The sequence below is a fragment of the Xenopus laevis genome, chromosome 5L (assembly GCF_017654675.1).
Source record: "Xenopus laevis strain J_2021 chromosome 5L, Xenopus_laevis_v10.1, whole genome shotgun sequence".
Taxonomy (NCBI): domain Eukaryota; kingdom Metazoa; phylum Chordata; class Amphibia; order Anura; family Pipidae; genus Xenopus; species Xenopus laevis.
This window is the reverse complement of record NC_054379.1, coordinates 70,857,849-70,881,234: the sequence shown is the minus strand read 5'-3', so window position 1 is coordinate 70,881,234 and position 23,386 is coordinate 70,857,849. Positions and strand designations below refer to the sequence as shown.

Genomic DNA, 23,386 nt, shown 5'->3' with positions numbered 1-23,386 from the left:
TAAAATGGCCAATTCTAAGCAATTTTATAAAAGGCCTTCATTTATTTATAATTTATTCATTTATTTATAGTTTTTGATTTATTTACCTTCCTCTTCTGACTCTTTCCAGCTTTCAAATGGGGCTCACTGTCCCCTTTTTTTTTTTATCAATTTTTATTTCTTTTCAAAAAACAAAAATAAAAAAAGGACAAGATCGTGCATTGCATGCATTCCATACATTACAATCTGTAAACAATTACATAGTTTAAACAAGTTATCCATTTCGTATACACAATGATATATCTTCACTTATACAGTATAGTAAGGAAGACAATGCAACACTGGTATTGATATCATATTATGTACCACTGGAAAGTAAACATAATTAAACAAAAAGAAAAGGAAATAAAACAAAACAAACAACTTCTGTAAATGTCTCCTGACATGTCTCATTGCAACCCGCGTTCTATTATCGTTATATCAAGAAATAAATGTATACATATAAAGAACACCATCATTTTACAAGGATACAAGGTGTTGTGGGAAGCCCCCCTGATATCGATACTCCAACCAAGGCTGCCATACCTTTAAAAAGTTGAGGTGTTGATCGTTGAGTACACTCGTCAATTTTTCATTACAAAATATCCAATCTAGCTTAACCTTTACCAAATTATAATTAACATATGGGGACTTCCAGGATTTTGCTATAACCTGACGAGCAGCTGAAAAAATATGATTTATCAGTTTCTTCTGGGTCTTAGAAACCGAATCAGGAACAGCGCCCAATAGGGCCACAAATGGATCCCACCTTAAATTAATATGTAAAATTAAAAAAATTTAAAAAATTAAATGAAAGATACGAATCCAGAAACGTACTACTTTGGGACAGGACCACCAAACATGAACCATTGACCCCTTAGCTGAACAACCCCTAAAGCAATTATCCTTCGCCCCTGGATAAATTTTGGCTATCCTGGCTTGAGTGAGGTACCACCGAAACACCTTGTATCCTGATTCTAAAACCACCGTGTTTATTGAGCAACTCTTCAAGTTTTGCCAAATGCTTAACCAGTCATTTTCAGATAGGTTTTTTCCCAAATCTGTTTCCCACGTTTTTATATAAGATAGATCAATCAAATTATCAGGCGTGTTAAGTAGTCTATACAGAATTGAAATTGCGCCCCTAGGGGAAGCCCCATTTCTACACCACCTTTCAAAAAAGGAGGGTATCTTCTCTTGTGAAGTCGTGGAGGTCCAACACTTTGAAACAAAATGTGTGAGTTGGAGAGCTCGATAATATTCAGTTTGAGGTAAAGAAAAATTTTCGATCAAAGCGTCTAACGAGTACGCTCCTCTAGGGGTCAACAAAGAAGAAACCGAAGTAAACCCCCTATTGGCCCACCATTTAAACTGTAAGTGAGAAATCCCTGGGGGGAATAAGGGGTTACCCAAAATTGGAGCAGCAGGAGTGTAATCCGAACGCAGATGATATTTGGACGCTATCCCATCCCATACATTAAGAGAAGTACCAAAACATTCTCACTGTCCCCTTTTAAAAATAAATGCTCTGTAAGGCTACACATTTATTATCGCCACTTTTTATTACTCATCTTTCTATTAAGGCCCTCCCCTATTCATATTTCAGTCTCTTATTCGAATCAGTACATGGTTGGTAGGGTAATTTGGACCCTGCAACCAGATTGCTAAAATTGGTAATTGGAGAACTGCTGAATAAAAAGCCAAATAACTCAAAATCCACAAAAAATCTAAAATGAAACGCAATTACAAATTCTCAGACTATCACTCTCTACATCATACTAAAAGTTAACTTAATGAACAACCTCTTTAATACATATTTTGAACTGTATTGGAGTATCCCATGCTGTCACTCTTCAGAGGAGAGTCAAACAGAAGCACAACTTGCAATTGGCCACCTTAAATACCTTTTCTCATGATTGGACACACCTGCCTATGAAGTTCAAGGCTTAACAAATTAATCCAACCAATTTGGTGTTGCCAGTAATCAGTATTGAGCAGTTACATGCATTCAAATTAGCAAAATTGCAAGAGTACCCTAATTTTTGCACAGCCAGTTTTTCACATTTGATTTAATTTCATACAACTGAATACTGCTTCACTAAACATCTTTGTTCAGAAAACACCCCAGTACTCACATGTTCCAGGGAAATGAAAGACATACCACTGTTATCTTTTTTGTTGAAAGTGGAGTAAATTATTATGCAGGCTGAGAGGGGTTCCCAAACTTTTTCATACGACGGTATTTAGATTTATATTTAATTACTTTAATGATAATTATGGTTTATTCATATTTCTCTTTATAAATAATTCCCAATTTGTGTTAGCTGAAGGAGTAAAGAATTTTTGACTACCTGTGAGCTTCATAATGGCTTAACCTTGATCTTGAGACTATTGGAAATATATTCGACTTTCCCCTTACCAAAATAAAAATAAGTGTCCTTTCTTAAGGTAATTCTATAAATTCATGTGGTTTTATTTGAAAATGCACATTCCCTTCTGAGAAGAAAGTGATTTTCTCAGGAAAGACCCCCATTTCTTTCTTTCCTCCTTTCTTAGCACAATAGCCTTGCTACATACTGTGTATTTAAATCCTCTCCTGTTGTAAGAGCTCTGGTAATATATAAAGCCAGAAATGTTTGCAGAAACCAGCATGTGTCTATTTGTATTGCTGTGTTCAAAGAACTTTATTTGTGCTTAGATGTGTGGTGTTGTAATATATATTAATGGAATTTAGGACAATGGCAATTGTGTTGTATTCTTATTTTTGAACCAGAAACCACCAGCAGTGATAGACAACTTCCATTAAAGTCAATGACAGATGATATGACTGAATTTTGTCACTTTTCTGCCAGTTTAGAATAGGCACATTTGCCATGTGCAAAGACACAGACTAAATGCATTCTGATGGGCATTGTATCTTTACTAATCTTCATCAAGGAATTGATACACCTCAGATGTAAGAAATGATGCATTTTGTGGGACATACCACATAAAACATACATCCTTCCAACAAGCTTGTGCAATTTATATATGTGAAAAAAGTGCATTAACTCTTTTAGATCTTCGAAAAAGAAATATAGATGCATTTTTTCTAAACTGACATCCCTAATTCAGAGGCGGTCCTTGCTGGCCAGGTGCCCTAGGCAGCCCAGCACACCCCCCCCCTTGCCTCGTACGCATGGCAGCAGCATTAAAGGAAGCAAGTCTAGTGCCAGGTCCAGTCTAGGGGTAGGCAGAAGAGGTAGCTGCCCAGTGCCCCCCCCCCCAATCATAGCTGTCTCTTCTACCTTCCCCTAGTTCCGCCCCTGCCCCGATTCTATGGATTGAAAGGAAACTATTGCAGTTTATCTCTAGCCCAGTGATCCCCAACCAGTAGCTCATGAGCAACATGTTGCTCTCCAACCCCTTGGACGTTGCTCTCAGTGGCCTTAAAGTAGGTGCTTATTTTTGAATTCCAGGTATGGAGGCAAGTTTTGGTTGCATAAAACCCAGGTGCACTGCCAAACAGAGCCTCAATGTAAGTTGACAACCCACATAGAGGCTACTAAATGGCCAATGACAGCACTTATTTGGCATTTTTCATGCTAGTGTTGCTCCCTGTCACCTTTTACTTCTGAATGTTGCACACGGGTTCAAAAGGTTGGGGATCCCTGCTCTAGCCTTTCTATAACATACTAAAAGTTAACAAACTGAGATTCAGGGAGTCCTTTTCTTGGGGGTGACTAATCTCCCGGGAACTGCCTCCTGCTGGCTAGAATGTAAATCTCCAGCGGGATGGCACTTGGAGCGATTCGTTTTCCGAAGTCGGCCGAAGTTTCTTTGTGAGGCAACTTTGGGGTGACTTCGGCAAACAAAGTGCTCCGAGTGCCATCCCGTCTGCGATTAACATTCTAGCCAGCGGGAGGCAGTTCCGGGAGATTAGTCGCAGTTCTGGGAGATTAGTCACCCAGAAGAAAAAGATTCGTCGTCGGCGACTAATCTCCCCGAATCTCATTGTGTGCCCTGACCCATAAGGTAAACCACCCCTTTATATGTTAGGCTTAATTTTTGGAGAAACTGTATAAAATAAAACCTTGAAAGCAATTGAAAAACTTCTTTGTTTCTGGTGAATGATCTGATGTCAACTTAACTGAAATAAATGTTTTTCATTCTAAAAGTAATTGATGCTTTACACTGTAAAAAGGGTTCTGCGCTATATAGTTTACAATCTAAGTTACATTTCTTCTCTATTTCTGAATGCAGAATCCTCTCTATACATATGTGCTCTGTATTCTATTCCAGTACAATCTATTGTATTACTTTGGGAGGGATAGCTATGATTTTTTTCCATATTACAGTATCATATATTCTATACACGGAGCAGATTTGGTGCAGGTGACAAACATATTGTGTGGCTTCACTAATACGGTGCTGCAGAAATCCCAACATCCCACACTTGCACAAAGTAGAAGTACTTATAATATAAGATGTTATTAACACCATTCTAGATAGTATTGTAAGTATTGTAAGTTCTTATTAAGCATCAACTTGGACTAATTTGAAGGATAAAAGTAGTTTGGGAAATTTCCTTTCCCATGAGCAAAAAAGATCCCAAAATTCATGCTCTTCAAGATTCATGGAATTGCTGTATGGAAAACATGCAGTGATCCCAGGTAATCTGCATTTTTACTAGAGGAGAGGAGATTTCTTTTGGGCAGCAAGCATGCCATCTGTCATGCCCTTTTAGATGGAGTAGAAGCTCAAAGCCTTTCATGAACAAAAAAAGAAAGTCCTGGAAAACACAAATATAATGTATCATCATCTACAGATACTGTCAAAACTGAAATAAAGAATAATAGGTATCTGTTCAAAGACCCAACCTCTCACCTTGGTGGCTTTCTAATTGCAAATGAATTTTGGCTTTGCTCAAAATTGCCTTTGTTGAACTGAACATGCTGAAATTGGAACGCCTGACACTTAACCTCACCTATAATGGTGTGTTTCATATTAGAAACAATCTAAATGTATCCAAGCTCTAGATTCTTTTGTTGCCATCTTTTTTTATTGGTGCATGAGAGACAGAGGGTTTTCCTGACTGAAAACAGGCAGGTATTTCTCAAGAAAGCTGGAACATTAGTAAACAAGTACAGCATGGATGGTTCTCTGTTGGTAGGCAGGATTTTCCTATACATAGCTTTAGAAGGTTTTTTCAAAATATCCAAACAAAAGTACAAAAGGAAAAGTTTGTTTTTAGACATGCAATATTCCTTTCATATTAATCTTTGTGTTTTGGTATCAGTATTGGTTAAAAGTAAACTTTTTTTCATGGAAGAAAATGCTGCAATTAGATTGTAAGGCACACGTTTAAGGAGAATTTATGCTTTGAATTGGCTTTGAATATTGATACTATTCCCTTGGTCTGGATGTTCCAATACAGGCAAGGAACATTGGATTATTAATAAACTAGCATTATGGGCACTGGAGTTTTGATGGTGGGTTCACACTTACTTAAGATGGCCATACACAGGCAGATTTCAGCTGCCAATTTGCCCCCTTCAGAGTCGGCATATCTGCCCATTTATGGGTCCTATTTTACAACCTATCCAATGGATATCTGGCCAAATATTGCCCACATATCAATTAAACAGGTTTAGCCTGGATCAGTCTGATATTGGTCATCACAAGATAACCATATTGGGCAAAGATTGTGCTTAACTTGCAGTATGGCAGTCACATATTATTATAACTTTAATAAATTCCTGAAGTATTTCAGAAAACAATTGTTAAGCATAGCCTGGATTAGAAAACAGTGCCAGGAGCTATAGTTTTCTGCCACTCAACTACATTCTGACTGTGATGGGCACAGAAGGTGATTGCTTTGCCAGTGCACTCCTGACTTTAATTACAAACATTAAGAGCCGCATAGGAAGAATTATAAATTGGCAAGTAACTTTCTGTCTTTGTTTCATACTATCAGATGGCAATTTAATTTTTTTTTAGTCGAGACAAATGTGAACAACTGACACTAAATGTGTGCAAATTGTTGTTTGTGTTTTTCTATCTTAATAGTGCAGGTTGGAAAACAAGCATCTTTCTTCTTCCCTATAGGCATCATCTAATGGCTGTGAAGGACAGTGAGGCTCCAGGAGATTTAAACTGTTATCAGGAAATTAGCGATAGAAAAGGAGGATTGAATAGCCCTAGGGCAGGAATATTGCTTGTGCCTTTTGTATGCTTTTTATTATACCCATGTTTAAAAAAAAAAAAAAAAAAAATATGGTCCCAGGAATCAATTAAAGCAGGGCTCCATCTTCTGCTTCTACCGTGCTGGTTTAAGAACCTAAGCAGAGTTGCTCATCAGTACAAAATAAACATGTTTAACGCAAAATTGTTTTCAGTGTCATCTATTTTGATACAAGGGATGAGTTTTTGCAATATGGTTTTCTTAAAACCTAAGACTAAATACCATACCAAAAGACTAGCCTGTTTTATGCTATTCTAATAAGTGCTGTTAGATGTCCTCTTGCCTCCACATAGTTTTAGAAACCACTAGCTCACTCATTTTGTTTGAGAGAGCTAGTGTGAGGGTGTTCTTCATATAGATTAGTCCATGCATAAGTTCACAAACAGACTGGGCGGAGTGACTAACTCTTCAGCTTAACCTTTACAAGAAAGTTGCCTATATATTTTTGTATAGTGGATTGAGATGCTACGATGCAAAAATACATGCTAAATGGAGTAAATTTTAGTTTTCTATTACTTTTGTAAGAGCAACTACATTAAAATCATATGTTCTGTACTGTTTTCAAGACATATGTGTACTCACTGATTGGCATTGGATGGGACATCTGGCAAACATACAGAGCAGATATCTGCGAGGAAACCCTGAGTATTCAAAGTAAGGCATTTTAACATCAATATTGGTTCTGTGTTTGCTAACTGGCCAATCTCAATCCCATGTTAGTGGACAGGTGCAGAAGTTAGTGGATGGGCATTTTTCCTTTGGTTTTGTTGCCAGTGGAGAAAACACCCTGTCTGACATTGCCCAACATGCCATTACCCTTTTAGGTTTGTAACTGTTCTGTTTGCTTTGAAAATAAAACATAAGAGAATGTATTTTCTCTATTACTTGTGCAGCTTTCAATCTCTCTCCTCTAGCATTTTTTTAAACTCTAAGCGACTAATCTCCCCGAACTGTCTTCCGTCGGTTATAATCTAAATCGCCGACTGGATGGCATCCTGAGCACTTCATTTTCCGAATTTGCCCCAAGTTTCCTTGTGAGGCAACTTCAGGCGACTTCTGAAAACAAATCGCTCCAATTTAGATTCTAGCCGGCGGGAAGGCAATTCGGGGAGATTAGTTGCCTAAAGAAGAGGTGATTTGTAGTTAATAGATAACTAAATAATGGAGTTTGCATCTAATGGACATATACTTATATGGTGCCTTGCAATAAAGGGTTTTTTGTGCATTTCACTATAATGTACTGTTACTCTGCACTTATAAGAAATGCATATTTGGTTCAGAAACACTTCTATAGTTTATAGAAACAAGCTGTTGTGTAACCATGGGGGGAAGCCATTTAATTTGAATAAGGTTTTTTTCTAACTACCACCAATAAACACAATACAAAGAAATGTGTTTCTGCTCATATCTTAATAGCGCTTATTGCAGTCAATTGGAAAAATGCAAAATACCTTATATAACATAATTATATTAGTTATGAAAATTAGGTTTAAATGTTCTTTAGATCATAACGTTAAGCTAGTGTTTTTTTTTAGATATGTATTTATAAAGTGTGTGTATGGGGTATATTTATCAAACAGTGGTTGCCACAGTCTGCTAGCGTGAAATACCGCCTCTCTCCATTCATTTATCTGGAATTTTTAAAGATGTTTTTATCAAATGGTGATCTTTCACCTTCATCGTTTGATAAATACGCCTATAAAAATCCCATAGAAATGAATGGAGCGAGGCGGAATTTCACTCTAGTGGACTGTGGTGATCTCTAACTTTACTCTTTGATAAATATACCCCTATGTATGAACAATCATCATATAATCAAGCATGAGCCAAAAAGTCAACGGTACAAGCAACATGTGAGATTGAAGTACCCTAGTTAGCAAAAAATATTACCTTTATGGTTTAAAACCATGACAGTTTCATTATGCCATTATTGAAACATTAACCAAGCTACCAGGATCAAAAAATTCAGGTAATATACATGTGTGAATTATGCCTGTTTGGGAACTGTTTGTTTTGGGGTTTTTTTTTTACCACAGTTTTATTCTGTTCAGATTGAGCACACTCTAAAGTCCTCTAAAGGCTGCTGATATAATATCTCTATTGTTTTTTTACCTTTTTTACATACTGTAATCTCCATTAGGGCCAGGGTGGATGTGAATCATGAACAGTGAGGCTGCCTAAATGTGCCAGCACTATAGATATAAATGCATAATACATGAAAAAAGTGTTATACTGATTTCCTGCCTTAGAAACTGTGCCTGTTTTTATAACATTGTCTGCATGCTTGATTTTGTGCTTGCCCTTGCTTTTAATGTAAAGACCACCACCAAGATTATCCATTTGTTGTTTTATGCTTACATATTGTGCTACTGTTCTATGGCACATATGCTTTATACCTCATTGAGACCGTACTGATGGCATGCATAGTTCAAGATAAGACAATTCAGCTGGTGGAACACATTGTTTTAATCCTGATGAGCATCTCTGAAAATAAATTGGAATTCCTTGTTCACATCCATAGTGTATAGGCAATGTTCTGAAGTGTCAGGATAGAGAGACATTTCTCCAAATAGAACTGTCTGTTATCTGGCATTTCACTGCAATGTGAACTAATCAGCAACTTTTAAATCTTTATTTGGGCAACAGTAATGATCTCCTTAGGAGCAAACTTAACTTACACCGCAACACGATGAGAAGCAGAGGAAAGAGATATTGAGCTATACTTAGAGTGGCGGTTGCCAGACCTTTTTGCGCAGAACACAAACTTGTAAATATATTGTATTTTCATGCAGGAATTAAAATATGATTAAGGCAGGCAGTAATATAGAAACACTGAAGATCAATAAATATTTCCTTCATTTTTCCTTTTGCCTAATATTGACTGATATGAAATATTGATATGAGTGTATAGTGATATTCCTGTTTTATGACTGTCCTCTCTCTTAGGCTAACAGTCATTTAACTCCTCCTTTCTCGTTTTCCTTGTCAAAGTAATGGATTCTGGGCCTTCTAGTCCCTCTGTTTTTCAAAGTAGCTATTCACTTTCAGCCATGAAAAGCAGAGGGACTTCAAGTTCTATAATTCATTATAGAATAAGATATGGGGGGGAGGTTGAATTATTCTGTTTGCCGAGAGGTGAAGCATGGAATGGTTCCTGCCAGTCAGAATACAGTCTCAAACTGAGGAATAATTATTGTATGTCTGTCTCAAAACAATATTTTTAGCAGTTTTATTAGTGTTTATGAACTTTTTTTGTAAATTAAACCAACTGAATGAGTTTAATTTAAAAAAAATTGTTTTTTTTAATCGTTAAATATTAACTGGTAAGCTGTTAGCTGAGGATTTTTTTTTTTCTACAGAAATACTTTTTATTAACTATAACCTAACGCACCATTGTACTTGTTAATGGAATTATGTGGGGAACATATATAGCTTTACTTCCTACTCTTGTGTTGTGTATCCAAGTTTATAGATAAAGAGAAATATACTTTTATATTTTCTCATTTCATAAATGAAATTGCTATAGAAATTTCTGCCCAGTGTGATTACAGTTTGACCAAGCCACAATTATATTATTATTGACTAGGATGCATTATTGAGCCCATATGGGTCATAAGAGACTGCTCCCTCCTCGAAGAGTGGCCTACATCTAAATACACAAGTTATACATTACACACAAATCCCACTTCCTTTGTGTACACACAAGTAATTCATTGAATAGGGCTTGTGCTAAGCATACTCTTGTTCATTTTTTTTGTTATTTCATAAAGCATACCTCCCAACTGTCCCGTTTTTCAAGAGACCGTCCCGATTTTGACGGCTCAGCTCGCATTCCCGGGTTTTTATTGAGATGTCCAAACTTTATATTTCATCTCCTGCACTGAACAGCCAGAAAAAGATAAAAAGTTTCTAAAACTGGCTTTTGGTAGAGAGCCCAGGCAGGTACACTTAGATACTTTTGTAACAATTTAAGATTAGCAAAGAAACAATTGTAACAATTTAAGATAAGCAGGCATCTTGAGGAAACTGTGACTTGTAGCTTATAATCTTCATTAGTAAAACTGTAATAACACATAAAAAACACAGAGATGTGTTCAAACTTTCATAACCTGCCAAACATGGAATTGCTTCCATAACCCCATTTGCCTTGCTTAGCTCAAGAACTAACAGAAAATGAGATTTTTCATGTGAAACAATAGGCAGAAAGTATATTCAGCACAAACCCTATTCATTTAATTAATGATGAACTGAGGGCACACTTTCTCTTTAATTTACAGGTCCCACTCCCTTCTACTTATATCTTTATCATGAATATGAAATGTCCATATGTTCACAGTATGTAAACAAATAATAGAAACACTGATCATCATTTATGTAAATAATTACAATTAAACCAAATTAAATTAAGCATGTCTGCTGCTTACCCTTGGAACTGCACAGATACAGTTTGGAAATGAGGTGTTCAGTTACAGCACATTGGTTTTACTTAAGGCATTTTATCATGGAGAATTGCAAAACAAGTCAATTGTTGTAATAGCTTTATTGTTCACTGGGGCATACTAATTGCAGCAGAACAGGGCTGCCTGAATTGTTTGTGAAACCAAACTCTTGTAATGCTCACAAGCTAAAATGATAAATTAAATTTTATGTGTATGTTGTTTGTTTGTTTTTTTGAGGGGGGTGCAGCATAAAAAAAAAAAAAAATATTAGGCAATGACAACTGTGCGAATAAATGAGCCGTGAATTATGGATGTTGTAATATTTTCATTTTATTTATCTCTGTGTAAAAATCTGGTTTAAACAAAAGCAACAGTTTTATATGTTGGGGACATTATGGGAAAATAAAATGTTCGTCCATTTTTCCCATATTTTCCCATATTTTTTCCCTGACAGAGCTTAATTGCCGTTTGAATTTTTCCTGTTGACTAATGGATTACACAAGGTCTGAAGTGATGTAAAATCTGGCGTTTGGGTGACATAAAATAAAACACATCTTTATAAATTCTGCATTTATTTTACATAGTAAGAAAGTAAAAGATTAAAGCTGCTGCTATCGGTCCTTTAGACCGATTTGGCAAATGTGTGGGGGCTCCCAACGGGTCCTCCTGATCGATATGGTTTGCCAGGATTTTGCCAATATTTTTATATCCGTTGTTAAGAGTGATATTGGGGTTTAATGATTTTGCCTATTTAGGTAGAAAAGCTATATAGCAGCACCATACATAGAAGGCAGAAGAGAAGATTTTTGAAGTGTTACATGGTATGATTTCTAGGAAAATTGGTGCTTACAAGTTGTGCTTATAAAGTTCTGTTGGGAGGCTGACTGTAGCTTTGACCATGAGAAAGGAATCGATTGGCTCTTACTTCAGTAAGGAATAGTTTATCTAAATAGTCCCTATGTCCTCCCTGGAATTGGGAGAACTTTCTTTGTTGCTCAGTATCACCATTTAATCTAGATGTCTATAGGGATCCCTAAAAATTTTTAAAATTTTGGATCAGGGTTGTACCCATTGTGAACCGTCCCTGTGGGTCCTTGTCTGTTGTGTTTATAAATCTGGCTGTGGGTAGCCTTAAGGTGGCCATAGACGTGCAGATTTACCTTCACATTGGACGAACGATCGTTCGGTGCCATCTCCCGACCTGCCACTAACCATTTAGATCAAATAAAGTGGTAAAAGAACAGATCAGACGATGTTCTGCCCCTGACCGCAACCATACGAAAGATAGGTCAGACAAAAGCTGGTGATAGTCTCCCACTGAAATTCTGATCGTCTGAACAACTGATCGACATGGCGCGAAAAATGTTGGGACACTCTACACACGGCCTAAAAATCAATTTGTACGATCAAATCTTTGCATCTACTGTATAGCCAGCTTTAGTGGGGATTCTTGAACTTGTTTTATGGCAGAGGTTGTCAAGAATGTTTCTCTGCAAAAGTTTCAGCCAGGTCTCAACTCAGCAGAGTTTTCCTCGGAAATCTTAGGATCATCTGCCCTAGAAGTGTATGCAGTAATAGCTTGTTTGAGCTGTTCATTAGATGCTCTGATTTTTCCCAGAAGTTCTGGTAAAGTTGACACTGATCAGTGCAGGAATTCAGGCATTGGGATGGCACCATTTGTAGTTCATGCTTGGGATTTGCTGCTGCTATTTTGTATTGGTTGTATCTCATTTCTGCACTTTTTTCCCATTAGTGCTCTGTGTGCTAAGGGTTTCAAGTTTTAGTCCTAGGGCAACATTTTGTTGGGCAAAGGTAGGTGTCAGCAGGCCAATATATAACACAGAGGTTTGCCATGTTGACATGCAGCTCCAAGCCATGCCCCCCTTGCCTTCTGTATTCTTAATGAAATATTAAACTTACTATTCACTAAGAAGCGCATTTGATAGTAGTGATTTTATCACTGATTAAATCTATTTTTAAAAATAAGCAACATTCACATTGCTTACACCTGTAACACTGGGCCTAGGAAGTGATACATTTTTTAATTACTGATTATTCTGCAAGTAAAATGCTAATGGTTAAATGGATACCTTGGTAAATGGAAAGGAACATGTTTGGTGACTTCTAAAATAAAAATGCCCTGAGAAGAGGTCATAAGATTCTTCTGGGAAACAAATAAGGGAATGTCCATCAGTCAGCTGCTGACCTTTATTTTTATTAGAGTCAAAAAGCTGCTCTCATTGCATTCAAGTTAATCTTCTCAATATCACATCACCCTTTGTCCTAGTTTTGTTGGTAGCAGAAGTGATATTTTTTCTGTGTATATATATATATATATATATATATATATATATATATATATATAAATATATATATATATATATATATATATATATATATATATATATATGTATATATATCTATATATATATATGTATATATATATATATATATATATATATATATATATATATATATGTATATATAATTTTTTTTTTTTTTTTAACTTTATAGAAGTTTGAGATGTTTCTTTATTCTGGGTGTTGGATAAATTGAATTTTTTTTTATTCTTTTGCAAAATGTGACATGATCTATTTTTACATTGACTGGACACTATAGTATACTGTTCATTGTTTGGTAGGTTATTGCAAAGCTCGTTATAAAGGGAGGCATTGTCAGTGCATGTTCCTTAGATAAATGCAGGAACAAGTCTAAAATTGGTTGGGAAAGCTTTGTGTCTCTACCCCTTGGGAGGAAATTTTGATAGCTAAGACATCAAAGTTGGATGGCACTTACTACTGAAAGAAAATTAACTGAAATGGAATTGTATTGATATCTATTGGATAGACCACTGGGGTGGGCTCATAAATAGGCATATAAGCTGCCAACATGGGGGCAAATTCACGAAGATCCGAAGTTGAGCCGGCGACAGCTTCTACACCCAGCCTCACTTCAGCAGGCGTAGTTTGCCAGCGCTACGCAAATTCAGTAAAATGCGAAGTTGTGCTCAGGGAGGCGAACGGTAGCAAAGTTGCGCTAGCGTTAATTCGTCAAGCAAAGCGAAGTTACGCTAGCGATGCCTAATTTGCATACGGCGCCAAGTTAAAGTACAATGGGTGTATATGTAGCACCAAATACATTACACTGCACAAGTTGGGAAAGCTTCATAAAATAAAATAGAGATGTTATTTTGCCCTATACATGTGCCCACTGTATAGTTTAGGTGCCATATGTTAGGAAATGTAGGAGGGAAAGAGGGTACCCCCAAAAAGATTTACAATCTTTTTCAGCCTATCACCCTTAAAAAAGGAAAAGACGCCAGCGATTTTTGGGACTTAGAAAAATTTCAACTTTTTTGAAGCAATCCCTATCTACTCTATTGCACTTCGCCTGGTCTGAGGTGGCGAAGGCAAGTCTGGCGCAAGAGGTAACATTCAGTAAAATGCGCAAGTTAGTGAATTAGCGTAGTTACGTCCCATTCGCCATAGAGCAACTTCGCCTGGCGTAAGGGTGCGAAGTAGCGCTAGAGTAGGTCCACTTCGCTAGCAAATTTACGCCAGCTCCTGTTAGTAAATCGGCGAAGTAATGAAATTACGTCACGCTGGCGAATTTGCAATAGCGTTAGCCGCTTCGTGCTTTAGTGAATTTGCCCCATGGTCTGAGGGGCCGAATTGGTATTTTAAATCCTCCCTTTTATGGTAAGATTAACAGATTGGCAACCTGCAGTGACGTTCAGTTTCCTTGTACATTTATTGCTACAGTTTAATTTCTTCTTGATGCAGAATGGAGACGCCAAGGCACAGGGTTGTGGTGATAGTATCTGACATGTTCACACTAGTTAATAAACCCAATCTCCCAGGTCCCCTGTTTAAAGTGAATTAGTTCAGAAATCCTGCTCCCTAGCAGTGTCGAATAAGGTGGTCCGCTATTTTGCCTGTTGCATTTTAAATTGCTAAAAATAGAGAGAATGCAGAAATTGCACATTATAGTGTAAAATATAAAAATGGAGACCGTAACAGAAATGTGCAAATAGGGTGCTTTCGTTTTAGTGTCTTTATTCACTATAAATGTTTACGCCGTATTGGAAATGTTAAGCTAAAATCAATCTCTACATCCTATTTCTGCACAAGTTGCCAATGGCTGTTGAAATCAATATTTATTTATTTATTTTTACATAAAAGGGTCATAAAAATCGAATTTAATTTCTTCAGTTTTAACTGTGATAGGTTCCACTACAAAATAGCTTATGTGCAGTAGGTTTCACCGTTACCTTTCCAGTCTTCCATTTACCTTTTGACATCAAAGGACACTTAAGGGTTAACATTTTGAAATGATAGTAAAACCTTGCTCACGTCTGCATTTAGCACACCCTCTTGCAACTTTCTACAGACACATGAGTGCACATTGATGCTGATGCAACTTTCATTCAGATTATATAGTTGCTTTCAATATGTATGCAATATGAACAATTAAAGGGAAACACTCTTTCTAGTCTGCATTCTGAACCAAATGACTTCAAATCAGAGCTGCGGGGTTGGAGTTGAGAAGCAATTTTGGGTACCTGCAGTCAGCAAAAAATGTACTGGCTCCGACTAATAAATTTAAACTGTAATGAAAAATAAAAACACGTCATATTTCGCAGATAATAGTCATAACAAAGTACTTCTTTACTGTAAGATTAAAACCCAGTGCATAATTTTCACTAGTGTGAAGTCCAGTTTAGCTATTATAACGTCATTGTTTTCATTTTTTTGTCTTTTGTTTCAACTTTAGGTTTAAGGAATGTTTGTAGTTTCTATAATAAAATAAAAAGCCATATTGACATAGGCTTAGTTATAGGTTTAGACCCAAACTTGAACAGTATCCTCTTTCATGTTGGCAGTGACAGGCTTGAATGGCCAATAGGGTAGTGTGTCAGCTTCTTAACCAGTAGTTCTTTGGTATGTTCCCAAAAGCAGACATCTATTTTTGTACCAACACCATAGCCCTGCTGGAAATTGGTTTGCTTTTTCTTTCATTGCAGTTCCATGGGGATAAAATTGTTGGTCCTTGTGAAACCTGTGAATGCTGTGCATGCTTATTGCATGGCCAACTCCACTTATTTTTATAAAAATGTTCTTAGCAATTTTCGAACTGCATAAGGCTGTTGTACAGGTTGGCTCCTTTTCTGGTAGTTCCTGGTATGCTAATTGGGGGCCTTGTGAAATTGCAAGCTTTTGGGAGTCTACTTTATTATCTCTTTGACTGACAATGGAAAGCCAGGATCATAAGTGAAAAATGCTATGATTGCATGTGTTTTATATTAATAAAACAAAGGACAATATATTGATGCGTGTAATTTTCCCTTGCTCAACAGTTTCTTTTTAAATACTCCTATAACTATTTCTGTAAATGATTCAAGAAACACAAAGTGAAATAAGATCTGTTTTGCCCTGACAGGATTGCTCATTTATTTTAAAGCAAGCTCAGATGTAATGCTACTTTGTACAGAAAATAAATTGCCTTGGTTGTATAATACTTTAAGATATGGAAACACTTTCTTAATAACTAAAATTGATGAGGGTTCAGATTCCGTTATGAATATTTCGAGATGGAATAATTGGCATCCTAGAAATATGCGAGTTTGTGTGGGAAATTAGTGCACTTCCCAGTAATATGGTAAAGAAAAAATGTTTTTCTTCCATTTGAGATTGCTGAGATCAGCCAAAAGCAGTCTAAGGCTCTGTTTTTTTGTTATACTCTGTCTGATTGTTTTTGTGGGTTATTCACAAAATCCATACTTTTTATTCTGTATTCAAACAGTAGAACAGTAACAGTAGAAGTTGCTCTGTTAATATAAATGTTTTAAATATAAAATCTTTTATGCATGTTTAATATAGGTTTCCATAAGAAGTCCTGTAGGGTCTATGCAAATTTTGAATAATTATTACTTTGTCTTAGGAATCTTTTTTTCTTTTTTTTTTTTTTTTTTATTATTTAAATTTTTATTGATTTTCGTATTACACATTATAAATTACGAATTACAATTTACACATTTAACATTAATAGTTTACTAAGTAAAAAAAAAAGAGAAATTCCCTGTAACCAGTAGTCTAGGAATAGACATTTAAAACCACACTTTAAAATCCAATACATAAGGAGGTACTAGTAAGTGATAAAACTACCCAAAGTGGATCTAAAATTGTAAAATCCATCCGTTTACCAAATTTTCCCTTCCCTATTGTGATAATATTGTGAGTGGGGTATGTGTGTTGTTATTAACCTAATACCAATAGTGATATGAGAATGCCCGTGAGACCTTTTAATCCAAATGCCAAAGTTCTATACCAATGTTCCATGTGATGGTAAGGGCTCGTGCTTGTGTTATACTTGTTATAAGGATCCCATACCGGTGTTTTTATTGAAACGAATGCCAATTACTTTTAGGGGTAATTATCAAAGTTATTGTGAGGACAAGTGCCAGGAGAAATTATATCTCAATAGTAATATAAAAACCAGTGAATGTGGTAGCGGTGATATTTGGGGAAATCATTCTAGTGTTGCTTTAAAAAAAAGCACTGTCTTAGGAATCTGATTGGAAAATGTATGTGATTATGGTTGCCTGTGGCATATTGGGGGAATACAAAAATATTGGGACAACTTTGTGTAAAAGATCTAATATCTGGAATACTTGAGACCTGGAATGTTCCAAATATTGGATCTTTACATAATGCATTATATTATGCCTCAAGGCTGCAAAGAATTGTTTAAATGGATTGATGTCAGTGAAGCTAGGGACTGTTAAGTTACAGTCAGTCCACAATGCAGACTTGTGACTTGTTTGGTTAATAGACAGAGCTTTTTGGATTATGGCTTTCTCCATAAAAGAATTGTTACACCCAAAGATTTTTTTTTTTTTTACTTGTAAATGTTGCTGTTCTTACAAAGTTTTATAAGAAAGTTCACTTATAAATTACTTATAATATGACCATAGCACCCAGATCCAGCAGTCCAAATGAAAAACTTGCAAGCCTCATACAGGTTTAAAAAATGTAAATAATTAACCAGAAAAAATAGATATGAAAACGAATTATCAGAATAAAACCATTTGCAGCATACAAATGTAATAACTTTTTAATTTAAGGTGATCTAAAAATGTTCACAGAAACTAAGCACTTTGCCAGATATTGAAATTATTTAAGACTTAGTTTATATTTTGTTCAGTTTTGTTACAAATTTGTACAAATGCTGTGTGTTTGTATACAGGGATACATTGAATTTGCCAGTTTAATTTTAATACTGCTGAAGCAATTTGTATCAGAAACACACTTCTAAAATGTGTAAATTGAATGGCAGGACAATTTGCAAATGTGCTTTTTTTAACTACTGTGCAGGAACACATGGGAAATCAAGAAGAGAGACATGTCTGGACTCTGTTCAGAAATATGTAATCTTTCTAACTCAAATTCTGAAAAAGTAGTATAAAATGTCTTGTATATAAGTAAGTTTTAAGGAATTAATAATATGGAAAATATGCGAGTATCTAACAACCTGGGCCTTCTCCAACAAAAAGTAGATTTCAATGTACTGAATTGGATTTGCATTACATGATTTAAGATGGAAATATAAGAGATGCTGTAGAGGGGCCCACAAGACTTTCTCAGGTACCGTATTAGGCTAGTATGATCTGTGCAGGCTGGAAAATGCCTTGCGTTGTTTTGCTAAATGAATACCCACAAACCTGACTTACATAGCTCTATCTACATATATGAGCCTAGTAAAATAGAACTGGATATTAAAATTGTGCATGAACTGTGGTAGTAGCCACAGGCTCCTGTTTCTTCTGAGAGGGGTTGTCCACTTTCGAGTTAACTTTTAGTGTGATGTGGAGAGTGATATTCTGAGACAATTTGCAATTGGTTTTGATTTTTTATTATTTGTGTTTTTTAAGTTCTTTTGCTTCTAATTCAGCACCTCTCCAATTTTGCAGTTTCAGCAACATGGTTGCTAATTTGTAATAACATTAAACATGTAGCCTTATAGAGCATTTGGTCTTTTATATTGGGTCCGTGATTGCAAGCTGGAAAAAAGCAAAGATTTAAAAAACTATACAAAAAATAAATAATAAAGATCAATTTGAAAGTTGTTAAGAATTGGCCATTCTTCAACATACTAAAAATAAACTTATAGGTAGATGACCCCTTTAAACTGAGCAGGACAGCTGGGCAGTACCTTGCAATGTTCTAGCAGCTTCATATACAACATGAGAGCACGCATATAGGCTTAATTCTCTACTAATGTGGGCACATCCTTCTGGTACTGTGTGAGTATTTTCAGAAAGATTAATTTGCAGATGTTGATGCTTGCTAGGCTCTCCTGCCACTCACTTGTGTGCCTTACCCCATGATTAGTAAAAGCTGATTGAGTAATATCTACAACTGAAATTTGATTCCTTAAATAACATAGTACAAGCTGAGATTGCTTCATCCGATATCCTGATATGTTTTACATTGAAAACAGCCAATAGAAAAAAAAATAACAGCTGCAACCCTGCAAATGTAATGGCATAAATGAAAACGATTTTTGTACGAGTATCAGTAGCAGAAATGTTTTGGAAGATGTTAACATGATGCATCAATTTGCTGATTGCTGCATCGATAAATGACTGTCACATCACATTTATGAGACTGGTGTGGCTTTCATAGGGAAACAACTTAAAAATCTGTCGGCAAGATGAGAAGGTTATACATTGCTCGGTTAGCTGGAAGCATTTGCTCTAGCTGGCTTCCACATCCATCTGTGCTGTGCATGGCAGAACACTGTGTGTCAGGATTTCTTGTGTCTTTTCTAGTTTCTTACAAAATACCATATACCAGAATATTAGGGAAAAAAACTGAAAATACTTTGGTTTGTGCTACTGCCACAAAAAAGTATCTATGGTAACACTCAACAAAATGAATATTAAATAAGTAAAGATACAACAATGTATAATAGAAGAAATAATAAGGAGAAAAACACTCACAGTTCACCTCAGTCCCAAGGTGCAGAAACCAAAAACATTGTATCCAAAGGATGTGAGGGTCTCCAAAAATAAAGAAACAGATGTAAAAAGTAGAAAAATTTATTAGGACATGAAGACCTAACGCGTTTCGTGCCTATAGGGGCACTTACTCATAGGCTAAATGACACACCCCTGTACATCTGTTATATAGGGGCTGTGACCAATCACAAAGATTACAAACACATGTTACCACTTCACACAATAAGTGAAGTTCCACCTAGTGGTGAGAGCATAAAATGTTACATACATATCCTACACAAAAAAAGGATACACCTCAAAAGTTAAACAAAAATAAACAAATGAAAGTAATTATTTGTAATTATTTTTCATTTATATATATAATTTTTCTTTTGTTTATTTTTGTTTTAACTTTTGAGGTGTATCCTTTTTTTTGTGTAGGATATGTATGTAACATTTTATGCTCTCACCACTAGGTGGAACTTCACTTATTGTGTGAAGTGGTAACATGTGTTTGTAATCTTTGTGATTGTTCACAGCCCCTATATAACAGATGTACAGGGGTGTGTCATTTAGCCTATGAGTAAGTGCCCCTATAGGCACGAAATGCGTTAGGTCTTCATGTCCTAATAAATTTTTCTACTTTTTACATCTGTTTCTTTATTTTTGGAGACCCTCACACCCTTTGGATACAATGTTTAAAATGTATCAGGCTTAATTGTTCATGTAAAATAACATTTGGTGGGATTTGATAAAATGAAACTATTCACATAATGAAAATTGTCACCATTTGGAAGCAGAATGTGCTGTTAAAGTACTGAAGTTACCGTGGTTCCTCTTTATACTACAGGTATGAGATCTGTTATCCAGAAAGCTCCGAATTACAGGAAAGCCATGTCCTGTAGACTCCATTTTATCTAAATAATCCAAATTTTGGAAAACATTCTGGAAAACAGGTCCTACACCTGTACCATTTACATATTTATTTATATAGCGCTACCCTTGCTAGCTAACAGGTCACTTCTTTGCAAAAAATAAAATTGGTACATTTCGCCTTTCACCACATAGGCTAGGGCCAGATGATGGAGATAATTGTGGATTCTCCGCTGCCCCCTTTTATTCTTAAGGCTTGGCAAAATGGAGCAGAAATCTGCAGCTTCTGCCTGTACCCGAGCAGAAACAATGCTTCTGGATGCAGGCATAGCAGGAGGTGAGCCTGCGAAGAAACGCAAGTAGACCTCGGCAGTCATCTGTCCCTAGCCTTAAAAGAGTTAAGGGAGAACTTTACTGTAAGAGTTGTTGCTTTAACTATCTATGTAATCACAAATAGATAGTAATATCATATGTAAAGGATTTTCAGATGTACAGATGAACACATAGCCACACTATCTGACACCCAAAACCACAATGTATTGGCATATGCACAAATTATATTTCTCTATGTACTTTTACTTGGTACAGGTAAAATACCATCATCTTCTCTTATTTATCAGATAAAGCTAAGACCAAAGTGTCGGCACAATTCATACTATAGGGAAATTTGTTTTTAATGCTCTTTGCCGCAACCAGCCTTTTCACTTATGTAGCATTGCATTGTGTGCTTTATGATTCCATGTGTAGGAATGGAGCTCTTAGTGCATCCAACCTGCCATCACTGCAGGGGTCGTATCAGACTGATGTCCCTCCAGAGTTTTTAACACCATTCTTCTTCTGTAAATGTAAATACCCAGTGATAAAATATATGTACACAATAATGTATGCTACATACTCTCTAAGACTAAAATACTTTGACCTCTGTTCTGTCAAACCTTTTCTACTTTAATCCAGATATTGGATATTGTATAAGAAAATTCATTCTTAGACTAATCTCCAGTATATTAATTTGTTAAGATATATTTACGGAGGAATTGTGTGAAATGTGAAGACGGTAAGAAATTCCTAGGGGGGCAGGACATGAGTTTTTCTCTGATGGATGCCTGGGAATGCTTCTGATTGAAATGTTCCTAACAACATTTCCTTTCCCCCCTGTTCTTCTGACAGGTAATCTTTGAAGCTGAAGCCTCTGGTGGAAGGGGAGGATACATCGCAATTGATGACATCCAAGTTCTAAGCTATCCTTGTGGTAAGGCTGATTTAAGCAATCCTTTACCAACAAAGCCATGTTTCAGCATGTACAGAATGACTCCTTTCTACACTCCTGTAAAATAACATTCCTAGAGCTATGGTGCATAGAAGCTTTGTTGTACACTGTTTCATGGCAAAAATGATGCTGTTTCTGCATTAATTACATCTGATCTCAACTGTTTGAAGGTGAGCAGGATCTTAGAAAATAAGTGCTAATCCTTAATTAAAAGCAAAACCCATTATTTGATACCACTTTCAACAGCTCGTTTCAGCTAGGGCAGCACGGATAGACATACATTAGGTATGAAATCTGTTATCCAGAATATTTGGGACTTGGGGATTTTCTGGATAACCTTAAGTCTACTAAAAAAAAAACATTTAAACATTAAACAAACTCAATATGGTAGCAAGGATTTATGCTAAATTAATTAGGATCAAGGGAGTAATTTTAGAATTTTGAAAATGTTCCTTGAAATGGACTCTATGGGCGATAACCCTCCTATATTTTGAGGTTTTTTGGATAACAGGTTTCAGAATAAGGGGTCCTATATAACATGGCAAATCTAGTTCATTATGGAAACCCAAGGTAACATTTTCAATATGCATTATTTTCTGATCTCAAGAGTATGACATGTAACTGCTACATACATATACATACATTTTGGTAAACATTGGAGGTAGTAGTGTAGAAATGCTGCAAATTATGATATGGGTTCTGCACTACCCCAACGTAACCAGGCAGTGAAAAGCTGTGCTCTAAATATGTCTCTAATAGATGCCTGTCTTCTTTTTGGCTGGTTCACATCACCTATTATGAAATCATATTCTGATTTATACAAAATTGTTTACTCTCCCTTTTATAGATAAATCCCCTCACTTCCTGAGGCTTGGGGATGTTGAGGTTAATGCTGGTCAGAATGCCACGTTTCAGTGTATTGCTACTGGGAGAGATGCTGTGAACAACAAACTATGGCTTCAGGTAAGATCTTGTGCTACTCAGCTGGAAGTATTTCTTATTTTTAAATTTTGTTATGCAGATTAATTCTGCAGATGCAATCAAAAACAAGAAAGGCACCAATTTAAAGAACACAAGTAATATATGCAGTCTCTTGCAAATATCCAATAGGATGCGTCTTTTCAACAAGTCACCTTGATGAGTCAGAAAGCAGAGTGTGACTTGTGTAACAGATAAACTGCCCAGGCTAGGCTGCATCAGTTACTAGCTTGCCATCGGTGGCCTTGTGACATTAAGCTTTGGTGCTGGCTTTTGCAGGGAAGACAATCTTGTAGGAGTGCTCACATAGATGTGTTTGAAAGTGGAGTAGTGGGTCAATTGTTTTATAAGTGACTTGCAGTGGACATAATTTCTCAAGGAACTAAGTAGTCTTGCTCAGGAAAAGAGTCTGCAGCATTCCTAACCAAGGGGCCTATTTATCATGCTGTGCAAAAATGTATATGGAAAAGATCACTGGTGAAGTTGCTCATAGCAACCGGTCAGCAATTAGATTTCTACAGTCACCTGCAAGTTAGAAAACAAAAGCAAAGGACTGCAGTTATGGCATTAAAGGAGAAGGAAACCCCCTG

The 23,386-nt window shown here is 36.2% G+C and overlaps 1 protein-coding gene across 14 annotated transcripts in view; it reads left to right on the top strand.

Annotated features, from left to right (window-relative positions):
* ptprk.L (protein tyrosine phosphatase receptor type K L homeolog) overlaps positions 1-23,386 on the top strand; it is a 291,695-nt gene that overhangs the window by 88,982 nt on the left and 179,327 nt on the right. For all 14 annotated transcript variants that reach the window (XM_041562919.1, XM_041562917.1, XM_041562920.1 and 11 more), the window contains exons 4-5: positions 21,719-21,800; positions 22,666-22,781. In XM_041562919.1, coding sequence (XP_041418853.1) covers positions 21,719-21,800; positions 22,666-22,781 — 198 coding nt within the window. The remainder of the gene's footprint in view (positions 1-21,718; positions 21,801-22,665; positions 22,782-23,386) is intronic.